Consider the following 9419-nt stretch of genomic DNA (forward strand, 5'->3'; position numbering starts at 1 on the left):
GTGTGTCTGTCAGTATATGTGTCACTGTGTGTGTTTGAGACCATGCCTGTATACTTGTGCGTGTGTGTGTACGTGTCATCATCCCAGCGCGCCCCATCCTCAGCGCAGCAGGTGTGTGTGTGTGTGTGTGTGTGTGTGTGTGTGTGTGTGTGTGTGTGTGTCGGGTGTGTGTGTGTGTGTGTGTGTGTGTGTCGGGTGTGTGAGGTGTGTGTGTGTGAGGTGTGTGTGTGTGAGGTGTGTGTCTTCACAGGGTTCCATCGTCCTCGGCTTCGCAGCCCCCGGCGGTGTATCTGAACTCCTGCAGGTTGGAGACGCCATGGAAGTGGACGAAGGCCCCCGCCACCACCAGGATATGGAACAACTGATGAGAGTGGAACTGGAGGAGGAGAGAGAGAGAGAGAAGGAGAGAGAGAGGGGGGGGAGGGGGAAGGAGGGGAAAGAGAGAGGGAGAGAGAGGGAGAGACAGAAGAAAAGAGAGGGGGGGGGAGAGAGAGGGGAGAGAGAGGGGGGGGGTGGAGAGAGAGAGAAGGAGGGGAGAGAGAGAGAGGGAAAAAAGCAAAAAAAGAGAGAGAGAGGAGGTAGGGGGAGAGAGAGAGAGGGCGGGGGGCAGAGGGGGGAGAAAAGAAAGGGAGGGAGAAAGAAAGAGAGAGGCAAAATAAGAAAAGAAAGAAAGAAAGAAAAAAGAGAGAGAGAGAGAAAGAGAGAGACAGACAGATAGGGATAGAGTCAGTACCATCGACTTCGTCGAAATTTGACGCATCACGGCTTTCTAACTGTAATCAAATATTAAATATTATTTATGGAGCTCTAAATCATGTACACAATAAGAGAGAGCACAAAAAAGACAGTGTGTGTCACGTGTACGTGTGTCTGAGTGAGTCATTGAGACTGGATATAGGAGCTGTTTGTAAACACCAGCAGGTTTGAAGAGTGTTACATCAGCTGTCTAAGCAAGCACACATTAGTGAAATAAAGAGTGTGTGTGTGTGTGTGTGTGTGTGTGTGTGTGTGTGTGTGTGTGTGTGTGTGTGTGTGTGTGTGTGTGTGTGTGTGTGTGTGTGTGTGTGTGTGTGTGTGTGTGTGTGTGTGTGTGAGTGTGTGAGTGTGTGTGTGTGGTGTGGTGTGGTGTGGTGTGGTGTGTGTGTAAATATGTATGTGACTTTCTGTCTGTGTGTGTCTAAGCTGGTGTGGTGTGTGTTTTAGAGCAGGCAGGCGAGCAGGCAAATGTGTTTGTTCAAGAGCACTGCACATATTTAATTGCTGGACAAGTTGGTCTTTCCAATGTTTTTATTTGGTTTGTCTGTGGGTGTGCCTACACTGCTTATGTGTCTAGGTCTGTGTGCACGTCTCAGTTGCGCGCTGTCGTGTGTGTGTGTGTGTGTGTGTGTGTGTGTGTGTGTGTGTGTGTGTGTGTGTGTGTGTGTGTGTGTGTGTGTGTGTGTGTGTGTGTGTGTGTGTGTGAATATGGATGCGTCTTCCTGTGTGTTTGATCAAGAGTGTGTGTGTGTGTGAGTGCGTGCGTGTTTTCTCTACGTATGTACGTACCCAGATATCGCACTTGCCAGGAAGAATCTCTCAGGTATGAGTCTTTCTGTTTGAGTGGCGTATTGTGTTGTGTATTGTGCTGTTGTGTATTGTGTGCATGTATCATGTGTGTTTTCTCTATGCATGTACATACCCAGATGTCGCACTTGCCAGGGAAGAACCTCTCGGTGTGCGTCTACAAAGGTGTGTGTATTAGCAGGTGTGTGTGCGCGTGGATCCGAGTGGCTACCTGTTGTGTATTGTGTGCATGTATCATGTATGTTTTCTCTATGCATGTACGTACCCAGATGTCGCACTTGCCAGGGAAGAACCTCTCGGGGATGCGCAGGGCGTAGAGGGCGGCCCCGGTGATGTAGAGGGAGGCCATGAGGAGCAGCCAGCCCATCTGGCCCATAGTCACCGCATGCAGCAGCCCCTCCACAATCATGAAGTGCAGAGTGGGGACCACGCCACTCAGACCCAGACCCACAAACACACCTGCAATAGAAATAATATATTACATACATATACACATACTTTATATAATAACACGTATGCAGAAGCCCCTCCACTATCATGAAGTGCAGAGTGGGGACCACACCACTCAGACCCAGACCCACAAACACACCTGAGGTAAACAAACATCACACAATAAACCGGATTAGATTACTGTATATAAGAGATGTATACACGGTATATCATAAAAAAATATGTAGAAGCCCCTCCACTATCGTGAAGTGCAGAGTGGGGACCACGCCACTCAGACCCAGACCCACAAACACACCTGCAGAATACAATACAATATATACAGTAGGTTATATTACATTATTATATGCATATTACACATATGTAGAAGCCCCTCCACTATCATGAAGTGCAGAGTGGGGACCACGCCACTCAGACCCAGACCCACAAACACACCTGTGGAATATAATACAATATATTACATACATATACACATACTATATATAATAACACGTATGCAGAAGCCCCTCCACTATCATGAAGTGCAGAGTGGGGACCACGCCACTCAGACCCAGACCCACAAACACACCTGCAGAATAGAAATATAATATAATGAGTTATATATTACATTAGAGGTGCTCCGATCACCATTTTTTGGGCCCGATCACCGATACCGATCACCAAAAATCTTTATCTGCCGATCACCGATCATTGCCGATCACAGAAATTATTTCCTATTTTTTTAATAGCCTATTAATTATTCTTATTGAATACCATTTCTGCCCATAAACCAATCAATCTTAATTAGCACATGTCACTTTCACAATGTAGGCCTATTATTAGGCTATTATTCTTATTATTCTTATTATTAGGCCTATTGTTATTATTATTATTATTATCTTTCAGTTTTCAGACTAGTGTTGGTAATATAGCCTACAAGTAAGTCTACTACAGTATTAATCAATGTATACGTTATTGCATATAATTACTAAACTATTTAAGATTTAATTGAAACTGAAACATTAGGCCTACTTCAAGTAGTCTTCTACATACGAGAAAAAACCCTGTCGCTTTAAATGAGCAGCCTCGTGAGGAGAGCCCCTCCTCTCTCTGTCACAGTCCACAGCTGCAGTGCTCCGCTGCCGTTCTGCATCTGAGCTCTCTCCCTCTGCCCTCACCTGTCGCCGTTTGGCGTTTCAGCGACTATCAAACAAATCGACTGACTCTCAATTACAACTTTGAAAAGAATAACGTTGACATGTTTGTGTGGACAACGTGAAATTGTCGCGTGCTGACCGAGGCAACTAGTCAGGTTATAACGTAAAATGGCTAACTGGCGAGGAGAAGTCAGTCGCAAATTACATTGTAACTGAAACACTTGAGATTCTAAACAAGAAAAAAAAACTTAACTTGAAAGAACAGGCAACACGCACAACACGTGTCTGCAAGGAAAGCGCTTTCTCTGCAACACTGTCATGGATTGTAGAATTCCCTGCACAGACTCTTTGAGTTTCACCGTCCACTCTCCCTGAGTGTTGCTGTTTGGTGTTGCAGCGACTACAAACTAATGAACTGGCTGTCAATTAGGCTACAACTTTAAAAACAATACCGTCTATGTTTGTTTTGGAAACATTTAGTTGTTGCGTGCTGACTGACAACTTCCATAGGCTGTAACTCAAAATAGCTAACATGGCGAGACTGACAAGTCATTCGCAAATTACAAGTCATGTAGGCTAAACGGCGCATGGATCGGAAAATCAGATCATTGTTGGTGCAGATATGATTATAAATGGTGAAAATGAAGGAGGGAATTCCGAAAAGTTATAGACAACCAAAAATGTCTTCTTTTGGTGCAGCAGCTGTGCAGAGCCAGCACCTAGACATGCAGCGCCAGGTGTAAAGGCAAAATGGTTGCGTGAGGAATTTAATATCTCTGGATCGGTTTTTTGATCGGCATGTTTTTCCGATCTCCGATCAGGCTATTTTTGGCCATTATCGGCCGATCCTGATCGGCTGCCGAGCAATCGGAGCACCTCTAGTTTACATATACATACTATATATAATAACACGTATGCAGAAGCCCCTCCACTATCATGAAGTGCAGAGTGGGGACCACACCACTCAGACCAAGACCCACAAACACACCTGCAGAATACAATACAATTTATATTAGATTTGATATTACAGTAGGTTATATGACTACAGGGTGTCTACAGGTTTGACCAAGTCAAAATTAAGACATTTTAAGACTTTTCAATACCATTTTCCAAATAAAATTAAGACCAACTCGCTGCGTTTACAGGTTTTAGCAAGTCAAAATTAAGACATTTTAAGACTTTTCAATACCATTTTCCAAATTAAATTAGGACCAACTCGCAAGATCATACATAGGTTCAAATGAAGCACAAAAACCAATTGGTTATTTACATTAATTTAGCCATTTGAAAACACTAAATACACTTTACACTAAATAAAATTCAATAATGCGTTCTAAATTACACTACATGGCTACAACTCCCGATTTCCGTCGCGAAGTTCATCACATGGCTGACATAATTATTCCTCCCTAAATTAAGCTCCACAAATTTAAGACATTTGGGTTGAACATTTAAGACAAAATAAGACTTTTCAAGGCCTTATTTGGCGAAAATGAAATTTAAGACTTTTTAAGACTTTTTAAGGACCCGCGGCCACCCTGGGCTATATACACATATGTAGAAGCCCCTCCACTATCATGAAGTCCAGAGTGGGGACCACACCACTCAGACCCAGACCCACAAACACACCTGCAATACATAATATATTAGATTATTATATACAATATCATATATAATAACGCATGCAGCAGCCCCTCCACAATCATGAAGTGCAGAGTGGGGACCACACCACTCAGACCAAGACCCACAAACACACCTGAGGTAAACATAAACAATAAACTGGGTTATATTACATATATACACATATGCAGACCATACACAGTGTACGATAACACATATATGCAGAAGCCCCTCCACTATCATGAAGTGCAGAGTGGGCACCACGCCACTCAGACCCAGACCCACAAACACACCTGCAGAATACACAAACATAATATACTAAACCAACATGTCATCGTGCTTAGCGTATAGATGAGACGCTGATTTGAACCGACCATCACGTGTGTCCAATACGCCTTTGCAAGCTAAGGCGTACTCCACAACGCCCTGTGACAGGTTAGGTTTAGGTATAGTTTAGGTTTGGGCACAATTTGGCTATAAACTCGCCAAATTACGCTGTTCGTGGCAAAAGTAAAGCAGCAGAAACATTGCTTTACTGACAGGTTAGGTTCAGGGATGGTTTTGGTTAAGGCACAGCAAAGCATATTTGCGTTCAGCAACAGAAATGCGCTGTGGCAAAAGAAAATCACAGACACTGCAGGAAAACTGTGCAAAACTCGTCACACGCACGCACACACAGTCTCTCACCTGCTCTGACTCCGCGGTACTGCGGCGTGGCGAAGAAGTCCAACTGTGAGACGAAGATGGCGGCCACTCCGAGCACACACACCACGGACAGGTAGATGAAGCACGGCTGGGGGTTACAGTAGAACGAGTAGTATAGCCACGGCACAAAGGAACCCATGATGAGGAACGCTATCCCAGAGTAGTCCAACCTGGAGACGGGGAGAGAGAGACAGAGAGAGAGAGAGAGAGAGAGAGAGAGAGAGAGAGAGAGAGAGAGAGAGACAGAGACAGAGACAGAGACAGAGAGAGAGAGAGAGAGAGAGAGAGAGAGAGAGAGAGACAGAGAGAGAAAGAGAGAGAGATGAATATACATAGGAATAGTACAACCACAGCACGGAGGAACTCATGACCAGAAGAGTGAGTGAGTGTGTGAGTGTGTGTGTGTGAAAGGATGCTTGGCTTCTCAACAATTAACGCAAACAACCTAACCCTAAAAGGAAACTCAATTTTGAATTGTGGGCACAAATAAATAAGTAATATGTGTCTTACTTGGAGAATACGCGTGAGACTCCTTCGGAGTGGCAGTATACGGTGTGGAATAGCCATGAGAAGGAGAGGGTGTGTGTGTGTGTGTGTGTGTGTGTGTGTGTGTGTGTGTGTGTGTGTGTGTGTGTGTGTGTGTGTGTGTGTGTGTGTGTGTCTGTGTGTGTGTGTCTGTGTGTGTGTGTGTGTGTTTCTTAGCCTTATTCTTACTTGGAGAATACGCGTGAGACTCCTTCCGAGTGGCAGTAGACGGTGTGGAATAGCCATGAGAAGGAGAGGCAGAGGATGGCCCCCAGGAAGAACATCCCGATGGCCACCTTCTCCTGAAGGGGAGCCACGAACGACATGTTGGGCCGGAACATGTAGACGATACCTAGACACAGGAAGAATAGACAACCTGGAGGAGAGATGGAGAGAGAGAGAGAGGGAGGGAAGGAGAGAGAGACAGAGAGAGAGAGAGAGATTTTTTTAATTTATGACACATTTTGAACATTTATTTTGACTTGTGACACTAATTAAAAGGGGGTAAATTACAGTAGAAATTGTGCATGTGAGTGAGAGAGAGAGAGCGAGAGCGTGTGCATGTGTGTGTGCGTGTGTGTGCGTGTGTGTGCGTGTGCACGCGTTTGTTACCTAGTAGATGTGTTCATATGTTGCCGGTCTCGGTGTGTGTGTGTGTGTGTGTGTGTGTGTGTGTGTGTGTGTGTGTGTGTGTGTGTGTGTGTGTGTGTGTGTGTGTGTGTGTGTGTGTGTGTGTGTGTGTGTGTGTGTGTGTTACCTAGTAGATGCGTCCATATGTTTCCCGTCTCGGTGTGTATCCTGAATATGGATTTGAAGCAGGCCCTGAATGATGGCATGGGGGGGCGGTGCCCGTGGAGCAGGAAGTCGTTATCCTTCAGCCAATCAGGAAGCACGTCGTGGGGAATGACACGCCACCGGCCCTCCCACATCTGGAGATAAGGAAAACAAGAGAGAAGAGTACAGGGTTAAAATGATGGGTCATCATTGTGGGTTAATCGTGTGTATCTCTGTGTGTGAGTGGGATGTCCCTGCACTGCATGTGTACGGTATGGGTGCAGTCTTGACATTAAAAAAATCATTTATGTTTTATCATTTGTTTTACTACTGTCTTTCTGAAGTGTAACTACATGCATCAACAGGTTATAAAATATACCTGCATTGTTAGGATTTATATGTAGACCTTAAGTATAAGTAGTACATAATATTTACATGTCATTGCAACTTCTGTTGCACTCCGCAAAATTAGTATAACCTGGCCAGTAGAGTGTAACAAAATAAACAATTTAAAATATAAATACATTTTATTCATTGTAATTCTCTGTATCATTCTACTTTTCTTTTACGTCTTCTACCTCTCAGCCTAAGAGCACCTTCAAACCATCACCTGTTTTACTACTTGAACGCAGCAGCACTCTTAATTCCACATTTTATTAATTTTGGCCTTTGTATCACAAAAGTAGCCTGGGAACTCCCATACTGCCTTACGTTCTACACAATCTCGCTTGTGATTAGGTCTGGTGGTTACCAGGCAATCACAAAAGCCCAATACCCAATTATTTGATACAATTTTAAATATTTATTTTTTCTACATTTATATTAAATATATTTTTAGATTTAAATATATTTATAAATATATTATATTCATATTGGCCTCTATATCACATAACTCTAAAAGGGACGTTTGTGTTGTTTTCTTCCCCGTCTTCCTCTTGTGTGTTCATGAACATAACCTATTCTCACCAGCAGGTGGCACTGTAAGTCCTAAGATCCATACAAATCCTAACCGCAAAGTAAGTTAAAGTACATAATATTATATATATTAATTTATATTATTATATGGTTGTGACGTCATCGGTCGAATGCTCCATTCATTTCAACGGGGCTCCCCAACGTTCGCACGTCTGTTATTTTTCGATAACGGACGGGTTGGTCTATAACAGACCGCTGTCAATGGCAACAAGACTTTTCACTGCTAAAGCGACTTTTCAACAAGACTCTAATCAGCTGCTCTGATAGACAACACCTGTTGTCCTGGCTACCTAGCTGTTGCCTAGCGGTGTTCCACAACGGCACTGTTTTGTTTTGCGCAGCAACAATCTTAACATTAAATAGGCCTAAAGAAATGTCCCCGCCATGTGTGAGTCATTTAAGTATATCCATATAATAAGTGGGTTAACTTTCGGCGAGTCGGTCGCTTTGTGGAATAGCAGCACTTCAGAGAGAACAAGACCCCTCCGCTCCGCGTCGGGGTCTAAAGATTCTCTCTGTCGTGCTGCTATTCCACGGTAGCGACCTTCTCGCCGAACGTTAACCCTTACTTAAAATCTATCTATAAATAATTTGATTTTCTTCATATTGGCCCTCTACATCAAAGAATCCCAAAGGGATGTTTATATTGCAGTCTTCCCCGTCTCTCTATCTGCAGCTCTTGCGTGTTCATGAACACGTCCTATTCTCACCACTAGGTGGCAGTGTAAGTCCTAAAATCTGATTGGCTCTTCTTCCAGACCGGAAAACAACATGTGTGGCAATACTGAAAAAGATTAAGTGGTGTTGGGGAGTGAGTGCACATAAAGGACTATTTGTCTGTACGAGCGTGTGTGTGTGTGTGTGTGTGTGTGTGTGTGTGTGTGTGTGTGTGTGTGTGTGGTAATCCCTCAAGAATCCCTCAAGGAAAGATTGAGTGACTAATGTAATGCAATGTTCCGTCTCCTCCCTGGACATCTTGTTTTGTTGTTTGGGGGTAAAACAGTCCCAAGTTTCCTCACAACACTATTCAGCACAATTACATGGATGACAAAACAACAACCAAATCTGTGGAAATGGGCTGTGTCTCGGGGTGTGTGTGTGTGTGTGTGTGTGTGTGTGTGTGTGTGTGTGTGTGTGTGTGTGTGTGTGTGTGTCTGTATGCCTGTGTGTGTGTGTGTGTGTGTGTGTGTGTGTGTGTGTGTGTGTGTGTGTGGTGCATGTGCGGCTGCACAGGACTGATCTCGGACTGTTCCGTCTCCTCATTGGACATTTTGTTTGTTTATGTTATTTGGGGTGTAACACAACAAGTCTACTCGTTGTACTATTCAGCACAATTATATGGATGACAGAATAACAGAACTAACTCTGAGGAAATGATGTCTTGTGACTGTATGCCTGCACAACTTACATGAAATGTGTGAGCCAGCATATCTGTGTGTGTGTGTGTGTGTGCGTGAGTGCGCGTGTGTGCATAATGTTCAGGACTGGTCTTGCTGTTCTAGCATCTCTTTGGTCTAATTTTATTTGCTGTTTGGGTAAAACTTATGATACAATTCAGCAAAATGAAATGCATGACAGAAGAAAAATCTGAGGAACCTGCGTCTGCTGTGAGTGACTGCATATATATTCATATGAGTCATGTGTGAAATGATGTCTATCAGAGAAAGGACTATG

General features: G+C 43.9%; 1 protein-coding gene across 1 annotated transcript in view; it reads right to left on the reverse strand.

Annotated features, from left to right (window-relative positions):
- Positions 1–240: 240 nt before the first annotated feature.
- Positions 241–9419, reverse strand: part of LOC134443099 (adiponectin receptor protein 2-like) — a 36352-nt gene continuing 27173 nt past the window's right edge. Inside the window, exons 6-10 of the mRNA XM_063193033.1 lie at positions 6754–6925; positions 6186–6372; positions 5454–5641; positions 1829–2022; positions 241–376 (exon numbers count right to left, since the gene is read on the reverse strand). Of these exons, the coding sequence (XP_063049103.1) occupies positions 245–376; positions 1829–2022; positions 5454–5641; positions 6186–6372; positions 6754–6925 (873 nt within the window). The 3' untranslated portion in view covers positions 241–244. The remainder of the gene's footprint in view (positions 377–1828; positions 2023–5453; positions 5642–6185; positions 6373–6753; positions 6926–9419) is intronic.

This window comes from Engraulis encrasicolus, unplaced genomic scaffold (assembly GCF_034702125.1).
Source record: "Engraulis encrasicolus isolate BLACKSEA-1 unplaced genomic scaffold, IST_EnEncr_1.0 scaffold_28_np1212, whole genome shotgun sequence".
In the NCBI taxonomy this organism is placed as follows: Eukaryota; Metazoa; Chordata; class Actinopteri; order Clupeiformes; family Engraulidae; genus Engraulis; species Engraulis encrasicolus.